At 41.9% G+C, this 21,912-nt stretch overlaps 1 protein-coding gene and 1 long non-coding RNA gene across 4 annotated transcripts in view; one reads left to right on the top strand and one right to left on the bottom strand.

Moving 5' to 3' along the window:
• Nucleotides 1-6,091: 6,091 nt before the first annotated feature.
• DARS2 (aspartyl-tRNA synthetase 2, mitochondrial) overlaps nucleotides 6,092-21,912 on the bottom strand; it is a 42,232-nt gene continuing 26,411 nt past the window's right edge. For all 3 annotated transcript variants that reach the window (XM_005540032.5, XM_045392882.3, XM_074015655.1), the window contains 6 exons: nucleotides 19,064-19,126; nucleotides 14,300-14,452; nucleotides 10,967-11,185; nucleotides 10,632-10,742; nucleotides 7,785-7,860; nucleotides 6,092-7,013 (listed from right to left, as the gene is read on the bottom strand). In XM_005540032.5, coding sequence (XP_005540089.2) covers nucleotides 6,826-7,013; nucleotides 7,785-7,860; nucleotides 10,632-10,742; nucleotides 10,967-11,185; nucleotides 14,300-14,452; nucleotides 19,064-19,126 — 810 coding nt within the window. In that variant the 3' untranslated portion in view covers nucleotides 6,092-6,825. The remainder of the gene's footprint in view (nucleotides 7,014-7,784; nucleotides 7,861-10,631; nucleotides 10,743-10,966; nucleotides 11,186-14,299; nucleotides 14,453-19,063; nucleotides 19,127-21,912) is intronic.
• Nucleotides 11,228-21,123, top strand: LOC141408600 (uncharacterized). Its single transcript, XR_012424314.1, has 2 exons — nucleotides 11,228-11,388; nucleotides 19,663-21,123. It is a non-coding gene; the product is annotated as an uncharacterized lncRNA (long non-coding RNA).

The raw sequence follows: 21,912 nt of genomic DNA, 5'->3' as shown, positions 1-21,912 counted from the left end.
TTTTGTTCTAAGAAAAATTCTTCTGCCTTGAGATGCTGTTAATCTGTAACCGTACCCCCAACCCTGTCCTTACGGAGACTTGCTGTGTCAACTCAAGGTTTAATGGATTTGGGGCTGTGCAGTATGTGCTTTGTGAAACAAGTGCCTGAAGGCAGTATGCTTGCTACAGTCATCGCCATACTCTAATCTCAAGTACCCAGGGACACAAACACTGCAGAAGACTGCAGGGACCTCTGCCTAGGCAAGCTAGGTATTGTCCAAGGTTTCTCCCCATGTGATAGTCTGAAATATGGCCTCGTTAGGAAGGGAAAGACCTGATCATCCCCCAGCCCAACACCCATAAAGGGTCTGTGCCTGTGCTGAGGAGGATTAGTGAAAGGAAGGCAGGCCTCTGTCTCCTGCCCGTCCCTGGGCAATGGAATGTAAAACCCAATCGTATGTTGAGGTGGGACGTGCTAGCAGCAATGCTGCTCTTTATGCACTGAAAATGTTTATGGAGGTGTTTGTATATATGCACATCAAAGCACAGCACTTTTCCTTACTCATGACACAGATCTTTATTCATACGTCTTGCTGATCTCCCTACTCTGACCCTATTGTCCTGCCACTTCCCGCTCTCTGAGATGGTAAAGATAATGATCAATAAATACTGAGGGGTCCCCGCGGGTCCTCCATATGCTGAGCGCTGGTCCCCTAGGCCCATTTTTCTTTATACTTTGTCTCTGTGCCTCTCTTCTCAAGTCTCTTGTTCCACCTATTGAGAAACGCCCACGGGTGTGGAGGGGCAGGCCACCCCTTCATATGGGTATTTCACAAGGTGTCTTATGCGTTAAAGTGCAGTATTTCCTAATTCCCCGTATGAGCAAATTGTCAGGTTTCATAGGCCTCTGTGCTAATTGGTTTTCAGCTTAAAGTATTGATGGAGCTACTTTTGAGAAAGTCATGGTGAGTCTGAGGCTGGGAAAATAAGCTATAGAAATGCCCAACTAGTGATAGGAATTAATGGAATTGGGAAAATCTACAATCCATAGCCATGGTGATAGGTTTTTGGCAAGCAAGTGTTTAGGGATGCCAAAAGTGGGTATAAGGGGCACAACTGGTGTTTAAAGCAATCTGCCTCAGGGAAATGTAGGACCAAGGGGCCAAAATTCCAAGGTGGGTGGATTTTTGAGTGTCAGTACAGCTGTGGTTATAATGATGTTAGCAGTAAGGGTTTTACAAATCTGAGTTTCTGGACTAAAGCGCTTTAGTCCCATTAATGATAATAAAACTTGTTTCCACTTACCCTCTGAATTCCTTTTTTTTGAGACTGAATCCCTATTGTCCAGGCTGGAGTGCAATGGCGTGATCTCAACCACTGCTCACTGCAACCTCCACCTCCTTGGGTTCAAGCGATTCTCCTCAGCCTCTGCCATTGCAACAGGCTCATTTTGGTATTTTTAGTAGAGACGAAACCCCGTCCTCCCAAAGTGCTGGGATTGCAGGCCTGAGCCAGTGTGCCTGGCCTCTTCTGGCTTTTTATACTTGATATTTTCTTCAGGACTCTCCCCATTGTGGTCATTTCACAATCTCATTGAAATGTCAGCTTATGCACTAAATGCATATAATTTTTGTAGATGGGGAATACATGTAAATTTTGTCTAAGAAAAAAGGCCTCCCCCTTCCCCAAATAAACATTCTTTCATTTCCTGGGGCCCACCCAAATGTTTCACACAGGTTGTAAAAAAACTAACACCTGGCTGGGTGCTGAGGTGAGCGGATCACCTGAGGTCAGGATTTCAGGACCAACCTGGCCAACATGGTGAAACCCCATCTCTACTAAAAAAAATTACAAAAAATCTAGCCGGGTGTAGTGGTGGCCTCCTGTAATCCCAGCTACTCCGGAGGCTGAGGTTGCAGTGACCCGAGATCGTGTCACTGCACTCCAGCCTGGGTGACAGGGTGAGACTCCGTCTCAAAAAAGAAAAGAAAAAGGCTGGGCGTGGTGGCTTATGCCTATAATCCCAGCACTTTGGGAGGCCGAGGCGGGTGGATCACATGGTGAGGAGTTTGAGACCAGCCTGACCAACATGGTGAAAACCCCATCTCTACTAAAAATACAAAAATTAGCCAGGTGTGGTGGTGTGCACCTGTGATCCCAGCTACTCGGGAGGCTGAGGCAGGAGAATCGCTTGAACCTGGGAGGTGGAGGTTGCGGTGAGCTGAGATCATGCCACTGCTCCAGCCTAGGTGACAGAGCAAGACTGTCTCAAAATAAAACAAAAAACTAGCACCACCTACCGCAAATGGTTACCCTTTACTCTTCATGCGACCACCATTATCTGTGTTTTTTTCTTATTTCCCCCACAAGAATGTAAGCGCTTCAAGTTTATTCCTTAATGTTGAAAAAGATGAATGAAACTGCAAATGTGGTAGATCAGTTTTTGGGGAGGTACCAAAGACTGAAATTGGTAAAATACCTTGATTTAGAAGTGAAAAACGATGTTACATTTCAAAGTATCTTTTCACCAGGTGTGATGGCTCAGGCTTCGATACCAGCCTGGCCAACATGGCAAAACCCAGTCTCTACTGGAAAAAAACGAAAATTAGCCGGGTGTGGTGGTGTGGGCCTGTAGTCCCAGCTACTCTGAACCCTGGAGGTGGAGGTTGCAGTGAACCAAGATTGTGCCACCTCACTCCAGCCTGGGCCTCCTAGGCTCAAGTGATTCTCGTGCCTCAGCTACCTGAGTAGCTGGGATGACAGGTATGTGCCACCACACCTAGCTTTTTTTTTTTTTTTTTTTTTTGTATTTTTAGTAGAGATGGGGTTTCACCACGTCAGCCAGGCTCGTCTTGAACTCCTGGCCTCAAGTGATCCAACCACCCCACCATCCCAAAGTGCTGGGGTTACAGGTATGAGCCATTGTGTCCAGCCAAGTTCTATTTTTGTTCCCTCTTTTTTTTTTTTTTGAGATGGAGTTTCGCTCTTGTTGCCCAGGCTGAAATGTAGTGGCACAATCTTGGCTCACTGCAACCTTCGCCACCCAGGTTCAAGCGATTCTCCTGCCTCAGCCTCCCGAGTAGCTGGGGATTACAGGCGTGCGCCACCATGCCTGGTTATTTTTGTATTTTTAGCGGAGAGGGGGTTTCACCATGTTGGCCAGGCTGGTCTCGAACTCCTGACCTTGTGATCTGCCCACCTAGCCTCCCAAAGTGCTGGGATTACAGGCGTGAGCCACCACATCCAGACTCTTGTTCTCCCTTTTATATATAAGTGTGATTTTCTGAATCAGAAAACTTTGACAGGCATATTAAAGGATTTAAGTTGTATGTAGTGGCTCACGTCTGTAATCCCAGCGCTTTGGGAAACCAAGGCGGGGGGGATTGCTTGAGTCCAGGAGTTCAAGACCAGCCTGGGCAACATAATGAAGCTCTGTCTCTACAATTAAAAAAAAAAAAAAAAAAAAAGTGAGCCGGGCATGATGGTGCATGCCTGTAGTCCCAGCCACTCATGAGACTGAGGTGAGACGATCGCTTGAGCCCATGAGGTTGAGGCTGCAGTGAGCTGTGTTCACACCACTGGACTCCAGCCTAAGTGACAGGGTGAGATGTTGTCTCAAATAAAATAAAATATTTAAAAATTGGATTACCTTATTCAGCAGTTGTTTAGCAGTTTTGGAATTTTAGTTGTTAGTAGACCATGAGTACATGTTATTTTGATATGCTGTGTGACAAAATGGGAAGTATGCATGAAGCACGTCTGCCACAAAGTATGGATTTCTAGATATTTTTTCCCCTAGAAAAAGTGGTTACAATTGTTTGAGATACAAGCTGAACTAGCTGCTTTTTTCACAGAACATTTTTAGTTGAAAAAAATCTGACAAATTACTCATATTTTAGGGGTAATTTTGGCAGAGACTTGCTCAAAAAAGAACAAGTAAGCTTGGAAAAAACTGATGGTATTTGTTGCCAATGATAAAACTCAAGCTTCCAAATGAAACTTAAAATTTTGGAAGGCTTGTATACACCTCTGTGCCCTTATAGCTTCCTCAGACTTAAAAGATTTTTGTAATGAGATTGATGATAATATTAATTAATGGTATTTTATTTTAGACATTGTATATCCAAATGTGTCAACATTTGGAAGATTTGCATAACTCAGTGAACCAATTATTTTCCAAATGATCAATGACTGGACTGGTGTTACAAATATCACACATAGGTAAAAATTATATTTAAATATAAGGTACACCAATGGGCTTTAGAAAAGCTCATCAATATGATTTCAGAATCCACATTGCAACTAACCTTTAAGGAACTCTACTACTTGTCATATTTTGGTGTGGTATCAAAGAGAATATCCATAATTATCAGAGAAAGCTATTAAAATACTCCTCCCTTTTCCAACTTTATATTTGAGTGGGGCGAGATTTTCTTCATATACTTCAACCAAAACAGCATATAACAGATGGGATACAGAAGCAGATATCAGAATCTCGTGTCTTCTATTAAGCCAGAAAAAAAATATTTGCAGAAATACAAAACAACATTACTCTTCTATATTTTTTTTTTTTTTTGAAAATACTTATTTTTAAAACAAAAACATGGCTGAGTATGGTGGCTCACGCCTTTGTAATCCCAGCACTTTGGGAGGCTGAGGCAGGCAGATCACCTGAGGCCAGGAGCTTGAGACCAGCCTGGCCAACATGGCAAAACCCCATCTCTACTAAAAATACAAAAATTAGCCAGGCGTGGTGGTGGCCACCTGTGGTCCCAACTACTCAGGAGGCTGAGGCAGGAAAACTGACTGAACCTGGGAGGTGGAGGTTGAAGTGAGCCGAGATCGCAACACCGCACTCCAGCCTGGGGAACAGAGTGAGACTCTGTCTCAAAATAAAGTAAAAACTTGCTATTTGTGTTAACATGTAATGGGTTATTTTAAAATGAATTAAACTTTTTAAAATCATTAAATCAATAATTAATTAATTAAATAGGCTGAGGCAGGAGAATCACTTGAACCCAGGAGGCGGAGGTTGCAGTGAGCCAAGATGGCGCCACTGCACTCTAACCTGGGCAACAGAGTGAGACTCTGTCTCAAAAAAAAAGAAAAAAGTTATAAATCAAAAGAATTTCAAGGCAGAAGTGAAGACTGAGTAGAAGAAAACAATTTCAAAATCACTGATCAAGACCTTGTTCTCATTTTATATATTTTTTTGAAATGGAGTCTTATTCTGTCGCCAGCCTGGAGTGCAGTGGCGTGACCTCGGCTCACTGCAACCTCTGCCTCCTGGGTTCAAATGAGTCTCCTGCCTCAGCCTCCTGAGTAGCTGGGACTACAGGCATGCGCCACCATGCCTGGCTAATTTTTGTATTTTTAGTAGAGATGGGTTTCACCATGTTGGCCAGGATAGTCTCGATCTCTTGACCTTGTGATCCATGCGCCTCAGTCTCCCAAAGTGCTGGGATTACAGGCATGAGCCACTGCACTCAGCCTCATTTTATAATTATTATTAAAACTTTTACGTGTATGATTAGAACTTAAAATCACAATGAGTTTTGGTGTTCACTTTTTTGCACATTTGAGGTTAATCTAAGGTGGATTAGAATTTTCAATTACTTATAATTGAGATAAAATAGTGTTCAGTGATTAATAATATCTTTGTTATCTTTTTTTTTGAGATGGAGTCTTGCTCTGTCACCCAGGCTGGAGTGCAATGGCACCATCTTGGCTCATTGCAACCTCCATCTCCCAGGTTCAAACAAACCTCACGCCTCAGCCTCCCGAGTAGCTGGGATTACAGGCATGCGCCACCATGCCCTGCTAATTTTTGTGTTTTTAGTAGAGACAGGGTTTCACTATGTTGGCCAGGCTGGTGTTGAACTCCTGACCTCAAGTGATCCACCCACCTCGGTCTCCCAAAGTGCTGGGATTACAGGTTTGAGCCACCACTCCCGGCCAATAATATCTTTAAAACTAAAAATGTAAACAGAAAATTGGTAAGTAAAATGACTTTTACTATTGATGTCAGTTTTGTTTAATCTGAAACTAAATATATAGAGATATATCTACCTATTTATGGATGGATAAGATCATCTCACATTTCTGGAATGCTTTATAGTTTTTCAGAGTACTTTTATTCACTTATCTTCCATATATGTTATCTCCTCTGATTCCAGCAATAAAAGCCCTGTGAGGTAGCCAGGGCAAGTATATATTTTACACATTAGCAGGAAGAGAGGCTAAGAGAGGTTTATGTAACTTGCTCAGGCTGAAAAAAAATTTGTGACTCTCATTTCAGTGATGTTTTCTGCATTATTATAAAATATGCTACTCATTACATTATGTTGATGGTTGAAATGTCATTATAAAGCTTAATTTATATGATTCTCTTGATGAGGATTATGAAGCAAACTATCAACTCACTAGTTTACAGGGGCAAGCATTTTCCCACATTTCACACATGATCTGATTACCTCTGTCGTAAGTGAATAATCTACTATCTGGGTATGAAAAACATGATTTGAAAACACTAAACCACTATATTATTCCAACAAAGAACCATCTTTCACACCTAAGTAAAAAGGAACTTCAAAAAAAAGTCCTAACCAAAAAAAAATCCGAATGATGCATGAGATCGAGTCAAAATTGAGTATCTTCTGTTTCTTCATTGTGGCGAAGAATGTTGCCTGGATTCCTTCCATCTAAAGACTTGATTGTCAGACCTGTGGCAGAACTCTAGATCTGATTTTAGCCTTGGGGAAGCAAAGAGGACAAAACCTAAAAGCTCAACTTCCTGCGTGGTATACAAAACCTAAAAGCTCAACTTTTTGGATGGTATGCATGACTCAATGAGCTCTTTCTGCTTTGGAGTCTGTTGGCCAGGAGACTCGGATATGATAGGGCTTCAGTTCCTCAGAAGGGATAGAATCTGGGGCATTACTCATGAGGTCATGTCCCCGAAAGGACTTTGGGAAGGCTATGACATCTCTGATGCTTGGAGATCCAGTGACAAGGCATATCAGTCTGTCTAACCCTGTAAGTAAAATACAAAGATAACAGATGAGAAATGTAATCTAATGTTGGAAATAACTTAGTTTTCTGTAAAAGTTGTAGAGAACTTTTAAATAAGAATATTTAACAAACTGTAGTCAACCATAGTTCCCTACCTTTTTAGAGACCTTTTGTTTGTTTGAGAGGTTCTTTTCTATCTCATTCTGGAAAAGTATTCAGGACTAATGTTCACATGCTACTTGGATTGTCACAGCGATTAGCGTTCCTAGCAAAGGCTTACTAAGGGCCCTAAAACAGATTCAACAATATATTTGGTGCTTGGCAGGGAACTCCATAAACACAGAAGGAAGTCCCTATTGTTGGGGCCTACAATCTAGGTGAGCTTTCTAGAATTTCTTACTCTTCCTTGCTTTGACAAAACAAGCAAAGTGAGTAACCGTGGCAATCAGGACACTGGCATATTCCTGTTTTCATACAAGCTGAACATTACGGAGCAGTGCTTTCCAGACTCGAATGAGTGCGTCTGTGAGGCCATGGGATTTGAACAATATTGACTTAAGATCTGCAGTTTTAAGCTATTAATGATCTTTCAAATGCAAATTATCACTTAAATTATATCTTTATAACTGTTAAGATATATTTTAAAAATATATTACTGAAATTTCAACAGAAACTTACATTCTCATAGAACTCTTGGACTCATCCCTCCACCTCTACCAACACAAACTGAGAACCTGAATTTGAGACAGTGCAATGGAATTCAGTTTAGCTTATAAGAGGAAAAGTTGTTTACCTAAGGCAATTCCTCCATGAGGGGGTGCCCCATAATCTAAAGCCTGGAGCAGATGGGAGAGCATTTTCACATCCTCCTGAAAGTCAGAAGATAATTCAGTGTAAATATATTTTGAAGGTCCACCAAGTGCCACCATGTAGGCTTAGATGATAAAGGGGAAACAAAGTTGAGTTTTAAATCACCTAAACCTGACTTAACCAGTAATAAAAACTTACTGGAAAAGTGTAAAGAAAAAATTACCTTAAGTGATTTACAGGTTAGCAAGGGAAAAAGACAAGTCATAGATGATTATAACATGTACAAAAATGCCTGGTGTTCAGTAAATGCAGCTTTTACTGTATTCACAATGCGAACAGAGTGAGACCAAACGAGGACATGGAGATGAAAAGCAGGAAACTCTCCTGTCACAGAGACCAAGGGAAAAGAGCATTACTAAGTGGGCAACATTGTCAAATGCTGCTGGGAGGAAGGAGAGCTTAAGGGCCAAGAACAGGACACTGGATTTGGTGATTTTGTGAGTAACTTTTGTGGGGCAGTATGTGTAGAAATGTTGAAAGTGTGTTTGGAAATGGTTCTCCAACCAGGCTACAAATCAGGATCAAGTGGGAAGCTTCAAACAGAGGCCAAAGCCTCATGCTTAGAACTTTTTTATTCAGTTGGTCTGATGTGTAGCCAAGGCACCAGTGGTTTTTTTTAATGCTTTCCAGGTGATTTGATTGTAAGGTACAGCAGGGTTGAGAACCACTGTTTAGGGAAGCAACAGAAGTAATGTATTCTAGGCCAGGTGCAGTGGCTCACACCTGCAATCTCAGCACTTTGGGAGGCCGATGCAGGCAGATCACCTGAGATTGGGGGTTCAAGACTAGCCTGGCCAACATGCAAAACTCTGTCTCTACTAAAAATACCAAAAAAAAAAAAAAAAAAAAAAAAAAAGCTGGGCATGATGGTGCGTGCTTGTAGTCCCAGCCACTCGGGAGGCTAAGGCAAGAGAATCACTTGAACCTGGGAGGCGGAGGTTGCAGTGAATCAAGATCATGCCACTGCACTCCAGTCTGGGTGACAAAGTGAGACCGTCTCAAAAAAGTAATCTTACTGACTCTTGAAAAGTTTGACAATGAGAGGAATGAAAAAGATAGGCTGAAAACTGCTGACTGGAAGCTGGGCTGGGCAGGAGGAACGCTTGATCCCAGGAGTTTGAGGCTGCACTGAGTTATGATCATGCCATTGCACTCTAGCCTGGGTGACAGAGTGAGACTCCATCTTTTTAAAAACAAACAAACACACAAAACCCAACGGGTGATTGGAGGCTTTGACTTGGCAGGAGAAAAGTTAACAGATTTCGGCTGGGTGAGGTGGCTCACACCTGTAATCCCAGCACTTTGGGAGGTCAAGGCGGGTGGATCTCTTGAGGTCAGGAGTTCGAGACCAGCCTGGCCAACATAGTGAAACCCCGTCTCTACTAAAAATACAAAATAGCCGGGCACGGTAGTGCGCACCTGTAATCTTAGCTACTCAGGAGGCTGAAGCAGAAGAATCGCTTGAACCCAGGAGGCGGAGGTTGCAGTGAGCCAAGATTGTGCCACTGCACTCCAGCCTGGGTGACAGAGCAAGACTCTGTCTCAAAAAAAAAAAAAAAAGTAACGGATTTCACAATGCACATCAACTTTAAGGACACTGAAGGCTTAAAGCTAAAGGAGTCATCTCATGGTCTGAGTTTCCCAATCCTGCTCTTACATGTGAAGTTCTATCCTACCTCACACTTGTCAGTTAATCCCACAAAATGATCTTTCAGGACCAGACTCTCTCAGACCTTTCCCTTTCTGAAACCTACCCAAGCCTTCTACAGCATCACCAACAAACTTCAAATTCTTAGGTCTTCCCCTGTACAGACTCCTCTTTTTCTTTTAAAAATCCTGATTACTCCATTATCACTAAAATATATCCCTGCCTTAAATATAGCTAAAGTAGTATCTAAGTGATGTAAAATCTTTTCCAACGTCTCTTTCTCTAACATTATCAACATTTTTAGTTACTTCAGACTGCATGGTTTTCATTTGATTTGATTTTTTTTTTTTTTAAGCTGCATGGTTTTTTTAAAGCAGGGTAGTGGTTAGGAACATGGGCTTAAGAGCCACCCCGCCTGGATTCAAATCCTGACTCTGCTTACTTTTGTACTGTTGCTTTGGCAAGTTAAGTAAGTTGCCTCAGTAAATCTCATCTTTAGAGTGGGCAGAAGAAAGATATTTATGTGTTCTATTATAATAAGGGTATTTAATATGCACTATTAATTAGTACTTAAATAGTGCTGTTTAATAGTGCTATGTGCCAGATACTATTTAAGCATTTAATATTATTATTTACTTTTAATATTATTTACTTTTCCAAGTCCTACATTTACGGTAGAGAGAGCTGATGCTTTTTGTATCTTGTGAATCCTCCATTCATAACAAATGTTTAATAAAATAGGCCGATTTAAGTCAGATGCAGTGGTTCATGCCTATAATCCCAGCACTTTGGGAGGCCGAGCTAGGAGGACTGCTTGAGGGCAGGAGTTTGAGAGCAGTGTGAGCAACATAGGGAAAACTTATCTCTTCAAAAAATTAAAAAAATCAGCCAGGCATGGTGGCATGTGCCTGTAGTCACAGCTACTTGGGAGGCTGAGGTGGGAGGATGGCTTAAGCGCAGGAGATTGAGATTGCAGTGAGCTATGAATGCACCAGTGGACACCTGCCTGGGTGACAGAATGTCTCAAAAACAAAAACAAACAAGCAAACAACAACAACAACTCAAAACTGAAAAATATTCTGGTAAAAAAAGAAGCCCAGGACAGCAGATGATGTTTGTTACCTTTAGTAAAGTTGCCAGGATATAACGCTGTAGCTCTGCATTGTGAATTCGAATCGAACCACCTCCTATTTCATTGCCATTTAAAACCAAGTCATAGTGTTGGCTACGGGCCTAGAAGATTCACAGAGACTTTATGTTAGAGAAAATGTCTGGTTTTTTGTTGTACAGGTTAAAGACCCTGTAGATTCTTAAAGACAATGTATTAACTACTAACTCAACTCCACAATTTCTTCTGGGGCTTCCAAAACTAGGTCCTATCTTTCATCAGACCTTGAAGACTGAAGATCTTTGCCTTTATATACACATTTCCTTTTAATTTGGAAGTATAGATATACCTTTTTGGGCTCAGTGTACAGGAGGTGTATGTCACTGGGGTGGGGAGCAGTAAATGGGTGGTGGGCCGATTCCAGCTCTCTGGGATTTTCCTCCTTGGGGAGGAAGAGTGGGAAATCTACCACCCAAAGAAAAGAGAACAGAGTGGGGTCACGGAGCACCATTCCTCTTGTTTCTAGAAGGTCAGCACATTCCAGTCGTAATTTTCCCAACAAAGAACACTGCAAACAGAAGACATAAACATTGAGTTAACTTCTTTACAGAGCAGGCAGGAAAAGACACAGCCTGGATTCTGAAGCCAGGCCATTCTCTAGGAAAGGATTAGCCAATTAACAGGATGCCCTTTGCCTCTCAGGACACAATGATCTGAGGATGAGTCTGATTGCAACAAGGTTGAGAACAATCATCAGACGCAACTAATTGGGTGAGTACCGAATAACTCGGTGATTAAGAGCACAGGGAACAGCACTTTGTAGACCTGGGTCTGAATCTCAGTGTGGCTGATTACGAACTTCTCTGTACCCTTTTTCATTGTAAAATGGGGATAAAAATATCAACTCCAAATGACTGCTGTGAAGCTTAAGTGAGATAATGTACATAAGGTGCAGGACCTGACAAAGTATGTGAGTGGTAGTCATTCTGATTATTCCTCACTTCTCTTGAAGGAGTTGGTAAGTGTCTGGCACACTGTTAATGTTCAGTGAAGGCTGGCTATCACTACAGGTAATGCGGATTAGAGGTCCATTTAAGAGTGTGGCTGGGTGCAGTGGCTGACACCTGTAGTCCCAGCACTTTGGGAGGCCGAGGTGGGCGGATCACAAGGTCAGGAGTTCGAGATCAGCCTGATCAACATGGTGAAACCCCGTCTCTACTAAAAATACAAAAATTAGCCAGGCGTGGTGGCGTGCACCTGTAATGCCAGCTACTCGGGAGGCTGAGGCAGGAAAATCGCTTGAACCTGGGAGGAGGCGGAGGTTGCAGTGAGCCTAGATTGTGCCACTGTATTCATGGGTTAGAAATCCGACTCCTCCACTTCCTAGCTATGTGACTGTAAGCAAAATTTTAAGCTCTGTGCTTTACTTTTCTTATTTTTAAAATAGCAACAGTATCAGAACTTCTTTCATAGGGTTGGCATGAGGATTAAATGAGTTAATATATACAAAGTGCTTAGAACAGGGCTTGGCAAATACTAAGTGCTTAATAAGTGCTACCTATGTGGTGCAGGACTTCCCTGAGAAAGGACAGCTGGTTAGAACAGTGACATATGCCTAGAGACATGATAGGGTGTTATCTTGCAGCCCATTCTATCTTACATTTATGTCTACATAAGGGACCCTCATTGTGACATTTTCAGAATGTTAATGTTATTCCTCAAAAGTCTGGTTTCTAGCTCTCTTTCAAGGAGGGCCTTGTAGGAATCAGACCTATAACTTCCTGAGAATGAAACACCAGCTTGTTTAGTTCATACCAAGAGAATGTTTAATAATCAAATCAGTTTAGAACAAAATCTCATGTTCTTTTTTAAGAAATGCATTCATGGCCGGGCGCGGTGGCTCAAGCCTGTAATCCCAGCACTTTGGGAGGCCGAGACGGGCGGATCACGAGGTCAAGAGATCGTGACCATCTTGGCTAACGCGGTGAAACCCTGTCTCTACTAAAAAAAATACAAAAAAAAAACTAGCCGGGCGAAGTGGCGGGCGCCTGTAGTCCCAGCTACTCGAGAGGCTGAGGCAGGAGAACGGCGCAAACCCGGGAGGTGGAGCTTGCAGTGAGCTGAGATCCGGCCACTGCACTCCAGCCTGGGCGACAGAGCGAGACTCCGTCTCAAAAAAAAAAAAAAAAAAAAAAAGAAATGCATTCATAATAAAATTTGGAAATAAATAGCTTTCTTCATTTTACTATTGTAGGGGAAGGGGAGACGGGGATTACATTTAGCTTTGAAGATGAACTCTGAAACTTTTTCTTTGCAAGAAACAATGATAAATGAAAATATAGATTAGAAGAAAGAACTTGATGAAGTACTAGTTAGACACACTATCATTTGGAAAAAACTATATACTAAAGTGAAAAAATAAATTTATATCATGCTTGATCTTGACAGTACTTTTTTAATATTCACGTTTGACTTTGTGCTATACTTTTCTATATTTTACAAAGATTCCTAAAGCTAATTCAGTCTTCCATATCCCCTGAAGACTCATGACTCAGCCAGTGCATGATAGCACTCACCACCTACAGCTGCTGTTCTTGAGGAAAAAGGGGCCCACTTTGACCAAGTTGGTCCGGGGTGTCTGCCAGCCCACCAGCTCTCCAGTGGTCTGATCTGTCCTTCCACAATTTAGGAATGTATTATGTATAAAAGTTTGAGACTCCTAATTTTCTTCATTTGTGAAATCTTGACTCTGAAAATATCTTTTCATGATTATATGACTAATTTCACTACCCCTTAATCTAAGTGGCTTTTCTAATTAGAGTCAGGTCTAATCTATTTAATAAAGTAATGCCAATGGAGGCTGGCAGCTAATGAAAAAAATCCTTAGTTTTTTTTTTTTTTTGAGACAGAGTCTGGCTCTGTCGGCCAGGCTGGAGTGCAGTGGCACGATCTCAGCTCACTGCAACCTCCTCCGCCTCCCAGGTTCAGGTCATTCTCCTGCCTCAGTCTCCCGAGTAGCTGGGACTACAAAATACAAAAATTAGCCCACCACCATTCCTGGCTAATTTTTGTATTTTTAGTAGAGATGAGGTTTCACCACGTTGACCAGGCTGGTCTTGACCTCCTGACTTCAGGTGATCAGCCCACCTCAGTCTCCCAAAGTGCTGGGATCATAGGTGTGAGCCACCATGCCCAGCCAACCCTTAGTTTTTATACAGCGCATTATAAAGTACTATAATATTTATGCAGGCTGGGCGCGGTGGCTCACGCCTGTAATCCTAGCACTTTGGGAGGCTAAGGCGGGTGGATTGCCTAAGCTGAGGAGTTCGAGACCAGTCTGGGCAACACAGTGAAACCCCGTCTCTACCAAAATACAAAAAATTAGGTGTGGCAGTGTGCGCCTGTAATCCCAGCTACTCAGGAGGCTGAAGCAGGAGAATCTCTAGAACCCGGGAGATGGAGGTTGCGGTAAGCCAAGATCCCACCACTGCACTCCAGCCTGGACAACAGAGCAAACCTCTGTGTCTTAAAAAAAAAAAAAAAAAAAAAAAAAAAAGATTTATGCAGAGCAGCTTCATTTTATGAATTAACAGTCTATAGTTCAAACATATACTATATACATAGGAGAGTAAGGCATTGTTCAGCATCAACAGCACTGATGGTTGGAAGTAATTTTTCTTACTGCTTTATTGTGCTCTCCAGCAGTTAGTAGGACCACATCTTCCTCTTGGGTGTCCATTAGTCTTATTAATTCCAATCTTTGCGATTCCATTATGAAGCTAGCAACTGGAGAATTCCAGTTTCTATTGGCGTTAAGGAATACAGGTAAGATTTCCTGTGTAAAAGAAAAAGACATATTTGTGTTTGTTTTTTTTTTCTTTAAACAGTAGGATTAATTTATCTTCTTATAGTACAAAGATTTCTGGTTCCCAATAGAAGAGAATTTAAAAGAGATTATCTCCCTGAACCCATTCAAAATGATACTAAGGGAATTTTATAAAGTGCACAGTGGCTGATGCCTGCAATCTCAGCACTTTGGGAGGCTGAGGTGGGTGGATCACTTGAAGCCAGGAGTTCAACACCAGCTTGGCCAACATGGTGAAACCCTGTCTCTACTAAAAATACAAAAATTAGCTGTGCCAGTTGTATGCGTCTGTAATCTTATCTACTCAGGAGGCTGAGGCATGAGAATCACTTGAGCCTGGAAGGTAGAGGCTGCAGTGAGCTGAGATTGGGCCATTGCACTCCAGCCTGGGTGACAGAGTGAGACTCAAAAAAAAAAAAAAGTCATTTCAACATAATGAAAAAATGGGGGAGGGGATGAAGAATGGAGAGTAATAGCACATGATGGATTTCTGCGAATTTTTGGCAGATTGCAAGTGAACTGAGTAGGAATGATTAAAGAAGCAAGGTGCAGGAAGGTCTCGCATAAAGAACAATGGAGGTGGCCTCAGCACAAGAAGGAACTGATTTTACCCTGCAGAATTCTGGAGAGGCTCAGGACTCTTAAGCCTTGAGTGCCTAGGATAACAGACAGCGGCCTTGCTGCTCATGCTAAACTAAACCTAACCATTTACAAAGTCTCTGTAAGGATCTCGCGCTTCCAACCAGCTTTTTATTCTTTTTGAGATGGAGTCTCGCTCTGTCACCCATGCTGGAGCGCAGTGGCCTGATCTTGGCTCACTGCAGTCTGCCTCCCAGGTTCAAGCAATTCTCCTGCCTCAGCCTCCCTAGTTGCTGGGATTACAGATGTGTGCCACCATGCGCGGCTAATTTTTGCATTTTTAGTAGAGACGGGGTTTCACTATGTTGGCTAGGCTGGTCTCAAACTCCTGACTTCAAGCGATCTGCCTGCCTTGGCCTCCCAAAGTGCTGGGATTACAGGCGTGAGTCACTGCACATGGCCCCAACCAGCTTTTAAAATGCCCCATTCTTGAATATGTACAGATAACCAACAATCACTGCACATTGAAGAAACTCTGCAGCATTAAAAAAAAAAAAGACCAAGATAAACCCAAAAAATTAGTCCCAGAGAAAACATAAGTTAGGGACCAAAAGAGAACTTGAATCCTCAAAGGTACTCAAAAAGATATTTTATGAATAAAACCAGAATAAGATGCAGTGAAAAAAGCTCCTGGGGGGAAAAAAAAAATTCAACAGAAGAGTTGAAGAAATCTCCAGGAAAATAGAACAAGACAAAGAAAATGGTGAAACATGACATGCCAAAGAAAAGAGGTTAAATTGGTTCAACATACAACTAGTAGAAATTCCAAAAAGAGGCTAGAAAAAATGATGAGGTCAAAATAGTTAGATAATAAAAGAATTTTCTACACATAATAAAAGAATTTTCTACACATAAAAAGACATAAACCTTCATACTGAAAGGGCTCTTCAAGTGTATAACACATTGAATGAAAAATGATCAAAAGGCAAATGAACTCTGAAATTTCAGAACATAAAGAATCAGAAGGCAAAATCTTCCAAAGAGAAAAAATCAGGTCTGCTATAATGGAGTAAATTCACACAAGCATCAGAGCATCAGACTTCTCATCAGTAGCAATACACGGGAGAAGAGAGTAAAGCAATGCCTTAAATGTTCTAAAGCTGTGCTGTCTAGTGATGCACTGTGGCTATGTACATTTAAATTAATTAAAATGAAATAAAGTAAAAAGTTCAGCCCTTTAGTTGTACTATCCTATTTCAAGTGCTCACTAGCTACATTGGCTAGCAACGACTATACTGAACAATGCAGACATAAAATGTTTCCATCATTACAGAAAGTTTTATTGGACAGCACTCTTCTAAGATGATATGGCTGTCAATTCAAAATTTTGTACTAAGCCAAATTATTATTAATCAAGTGTGAGGTTTTAAACATAAAGACATTTTGTAAGAACTCAGTAAGCTGATCTCTCACATGCTTTCTTAGGAAGTTACTTGACTACATACTCCAACACAAAAAAGAAAGAGGAAAACCTGGGATCCAGGATGAGTTACTTCAACTCAAAAGAATGAAGAAAAGGTTCAGAAAGACAGCTGAGCAGAAGGTACAGAGTAACTAGGTGAAGTCTGTTTATGTGAGCCTTATCTCTCATCACAGGAAGTTAACAAGGTTTAAATGAATTAAGTAAAAAGAAGAAAGTATGTAGAGATATTTCCAAAAACAGAGATACTCTGGCAGAATACTAGGATGGATGTGGCAGGCTAGAGCAAATGATTATTGCATTTCATCATTAATGCTTCTTTATTTTTTGAACCATGTCTATGCCATATGTTGCTAAAAACACGTAAGATCTTCTAAAAGCAATCAGAAGCCAAATCAAGTTAAAACATTAATAAAAATAGTGGTAGTAGTACCCATTTCTTACATAAAAGTTCAGGGAATTAGGAAGGAAAAAGAAGAAAGAGAACAATGAAAGAAGAAAATGTAATAATAGTCCCATCAACTGAAGGCTGCCAAAGTTAACCTTCAGGCTTATTTCCTGGTCCTATGGTTCTTAGATGCAGATTTTATACACTAATAAAATAAAAATTGGAAGATAAAGGGTTGCCAATTTTTAATTTTATAAAGAAACGGCATATTTCATCCCCCCACTCCCCCCATCACCAACAGAGAGATAAAGGATAGTTCTTTAAATTTGTTTAACTTTATGAAGCTTTATAAAGCTTGTTATATTGCCCTGACTTTTCTGATTTTGTCTCAACCCATTTTGGAAACCACTATCCCAATCTTTTTTTCTTATATAAAAATCTACTTATTGTTCTTTGTGCTTGAAGTATGAGGCTTGGGAAATGGTGGTAGAGGTAGGTAGTCCATTTTCAATATACAAATACAATGTTTTTACATGGTTATAATCAGTATAAATATAATTCTATAGCCTCCTTTTCTTACATATCATTATAAGAGCATTTTTCCTCTATTAAGTCTTAGAAAACAAGATTTTAAAAAGGAACTTTAATATTAATTCCTTTGATTATATCATACTTTATTTAATTACTCCCATATGGTTTCATTTTATTCCTGTTATCATACCTAAGATTCTTTCCTTTTTTTTTGAGACAGGGTCTCTCTGTGTCACCCAGGCTGGAGTGCAGTGGAATGAACACAGCTTACTGCAGCCTCCGTCTCCTGGGCTCAAGTGATGGGCTCAAATCCTCCCACCTCAGCCTCTCAAGTAGTTGGGATGATAGGTGTGTGCCACCACGCCCAGCTAATTTTTTTTCTGTTTTTTGTAGAGACGAGGTCTCACTATGTTGCCCAGGCTGGTCTCAGACTTCTGGGCTCCAGTGATACTCCCACTTTGGGCTCCCAAAGTGCTGGGATTACAGGTATGTGCTCCCATGCATGGCCGGATCCTTTCTTTCTTTTTTTTTTTTTAAGAGACAGGGTCTTACTCTGTCACCCAGGCTAGAATGCAGTGGCATGATCATAGCTCACTGCAACCTTGAACTCCTGGGCTTGTGAGTCTCCTGCCTCAGTCTCCCAAGTAGCTGGGACTACAGACAGACATGTGCTACTATGCCCAGCTAATATTTAATTTATTTATTTAGAGACTGTGGCCCAGGCTGGAGTACAGTGGTGTGACCTCAGCTCACTGCAACCTCCACCTCCTGTGTTCAAGCGATTCTCCTGCATCAGCTTCTCAAAGTAGCTGGGATTACAAGTGTGCACCACCACACCTGGCTAATTTTTTGCTTTTTTTTTTTTTTTTTTTTGAGACAGAGTCTTGCTCTGTTGCCCAGGCTGGAGTGCAGTGGCCCAATCTCAGCTCACTGTAAACTCTGCCTCCCGGGTTCACGCCATTCTCCTGCCTCAGCCTCCTAAGTAGCTGGGACTATAGGCCCCTGCCACCATGCCTGGCTAATTGTTTTGTATTTTTGGTAGAGATGGGGTTTCACCGTGTTAGCCAGGATGGTCTCGATCTCCTGACCTTCTGGTCTGTCTGCTTCGGCCTCCCAAAGTGCTGGGATTACAGGCATGAGCCACTGCGCCTGGCCAATTTTTTTTTTCCAAGATGGAATCTTGCTCTGATGCCCAGGTTAGAGTGCAGTGGCACAATCTTAGCTCACTGTAGCCTCAAACACCAGGCTCAGGTGATTCTCCCACCTCAGCCTCCTAAGTAGCTGGTACTAGGGGTGCAACAGGGCAGCATGGTGGCCTGAGCCTGTAGTCCTAGCTGCTTGAGAGAGAGGCAGGAGCATTGCTTGAGCCTAAGAAATCAAGGCAGCAGTGAGCTATTATGGCACCACTGCACTCCAGCCTGGGCAACAGAATAAGACCACATCTCCAAAATAAATATATAAATAAAATAAAAAATAAATAAAGGCAGAAGAATGATCTGAAATAACAAGATGCTCAAAACTAATGATAATGATAGTTTAGTTAACAATAGTTAAAAATATTGAATCTCTATGAGGAAAAAAACCGCTCTAATTAACTCCTTACCTGATTAAAATGGTCAGCTGCAAATTTTCTGATGGATTCAATGTCTTTCCTTTTTAAGTATTTCTGATGAAAGAAAAATCAAAGTAAACTTGTCATTATGACACTTAGCTTCATAAACATGGTTATGCGATCAAATGACAAACAAATATATTTTGTGTCTTCCTATTACAATAGTAAGATTTAATAAAAATTCAGTGTCTGGGCTGGGCACGGTGGCTCATGCCTGTAATCCCAGCACTTTGGGAGGCCAAGATGGGTGGATTGCTTGAAAGTTGGGAGTTCAAAACCAGCCTGACCAACATGGTGAAACCCCATCTCTACTAAAAATACCAAAATTAGTTGGGTGTGGTGGCAGATGCCTGTAATCCCAGCTACTCGGGAGTTTGAGGCAGGAGAATCACTTGAATGCAGAAGGCAGAGGCTGCAGTGAGCCGAGACTGTGCCACTGCACTCCAGCCTGGGTAACAAAGTGAGATTCTGCCTCAAAAAAAAAAAAAAAAAAAAAATCAATTTCTGCTACCAAATGACACATTTTTAAAGCTTGTTACAGTGCTTATTTTTTCCAGTTATGCAACTTTTTTTTTGTGTGTGTGTGATAGAGTCTAGCTCTGTCACCCAGGCTGGAGTACAGTGGCGTGATCTCAGCTCACCGAAAACTTCACCTCCCAGGTTCAAGTGATTCTTCTGCCTCAGCCTCCCAAGTAGCTGGGATTACAGGTGCCCACCACCACGCCCAGCTAATTTTTGTATTTTTAGTAGAGATGGGGTTTCACCATGTTGACCAGGCTGGTCTTGAACTCCTGACGTCATGTGATCTGCCCGCCTTGGCCTCCCAAAGTGCTGGGATTACAGGTGTGAGCCACTGCCCTGGGCATGCAGCTCTTATTGCAAATAGCTGTGAATGTATTCCACAGAAGACCCTTTATATCTAATATGCAGGATAAATGTTCAACATGAATGTCTACAACTGAATTGTGAAAGAAAACTTTCAGATCAATAAAAGGATTCAGAATTTGATTATTTGAGGTTTCTTAAAATTCTATCTTTTTTGAAATTATCTCAATGTCTTTCAAATGAGACATTATGGTTATCATGTTACATAACTTGGAAGCGATCCAAACACTTACACAGTTTGATGTTTTGGGGTGTATTCCCCCTCCCTTCGAGAGCATGATGTCTTATCAGATCCCCTATGTGAGAACTTGGAGTCAACTCCCTCTTCCCCCCAGGAATGTTACCTCAAACCTCATCATAATACCCATGTGTGAATTACTGACCTCAACTACTGGACTTCAAAAATACATATAAACTTAAGAGTTCCACAGACACTTTGATAGCACATGCTGTGATGGGATATACTCTGTCAACTGCTTCTACAGCCAAGAGATGGGTGACACCGTTAGCCTTGGAGGTAATCTCTGAAGCCTCGCCCACCCACACTGGCACTGCCCTCTAGCATCGAGGGACCTTAGGTGTAGTCTATACTGTGGTGGTCAAACCAGCTTCTCCCAAGAACTGCTCATGTAAGAGTACACCTCAAACTTTAATTAGACTTTACTTTCCCCAGAGGACTACTTCCATCCTAATAGAGCAAGTGGACTTTAATAATTTTGGAACTCACTCGCTATGTGATTAATGCCCCTCAGCTACTGTTTTCCCTGTGAGGATTGTTCATGTTATTCTCTTTTTTTTTTTTTTGAGACGGAGTCTCACTCTGTCGCCAGGCTGGAGTGCGGTGGCGTGATCTCGGATCACTGCAACCTCTGCCTCCAGGGGTCAAGTGATTCTCCTGCCTCAGCATCCCGAGTAGCTGGGACTACAGGTGCCCGCCACCACACCTGGCTGTTTTTATATTTTTAGTACAGAGGGGGTTCCATAGTATTGGCCAGGCTGCTCTTGATCTCCTGACCTCGTGATCCACCTGTCTCGGCTTCCCAAAGTGCTAGGATTACAGGCGTGAGCCACTGCGCCTGGCTCTTATTTTCTCTCTTTTAAGTATTGTGAACCTAAGAAAATATTTTCTTTGTATGGCAATAAACCATGTGATTTGTGAAATCATATTTTAATCGTCTTATTTCTACCATAAGCCATGCATCATTAACTATATTCATGCGGCATTTAACTAGGTATGGGAGGTATAAAAAGATGAAAACATGATCCACACTCCTGCAGTTCTTATATGTACTTGAGAAAGAACAAACTTGAAATGGTATACATAATAATAGGCAAAATATCATACTGAGCTTACCTGAACATATTTCTTTTTTTTTTTTTTTTTTGAGACAGAGTCTTGCTCTGTCACCCAGGCTGGAGTGCAGTGGTGTGATCTCGTGCTCACTGCAACCTCTGCCTACTGGGCTCAAGTGATTCTACTGCCTCAGCCTCCCAGGTAGCTGAGATTACAGGCACCCACCACAATGCCCAGCTAATTTTTTTATTTTTAGTAGAGACAGGGTTTTGCCTTGGCCTCCCAAAGTGCTGGGATTACAGGCGTGGGCCACCGTGCCCAGCATGACAATAAATTACATTTTACTGGATATGTGAAGTAAATAAAAAGTAATGAGAGGCCAGGCATGGTGGCTTACACCTGTAATCCCAGCACTTTGGGAGTCTGAGGCGGGTGGATTACCTCAGGTCAGGAGTTCGAGACCGTCCTGGCTAACATGGTGAAACTCCATCTCTACTAAAAATACAAAGAAAACTTAGCCAGGCGTGGCGGCATGTGCCTGTAGTCCCAGCTACTCAGGAGGCTAAGGCAGGAGAATCGCTTGAACCCGGGAGGCGGAGGTTGCAGTGAGCCAAGATCGCAGCGCTGCACTCCAGCCTGGGCGACAGAGCAAGACTCCGTC

This window comes from Macaca fascicularis, chromosome 1 (assembly GCF_037993035.2).
Source record: "Macaca fascicularis isolate 582-1 chromosome 1, T2T-MFA8v1.1".
Taxonomy (NCBI): Eukaryota; Metazoa; Chordata; class Mammalia; order Primates; family Cercopithecidae; genus Macaca; species Macaca fascicularis.
The sequence above is the reverse complement of the archived record's forward strand: the minus strand, read 5'-3'. Positions and strand labels throughout refer to the sequence as shown.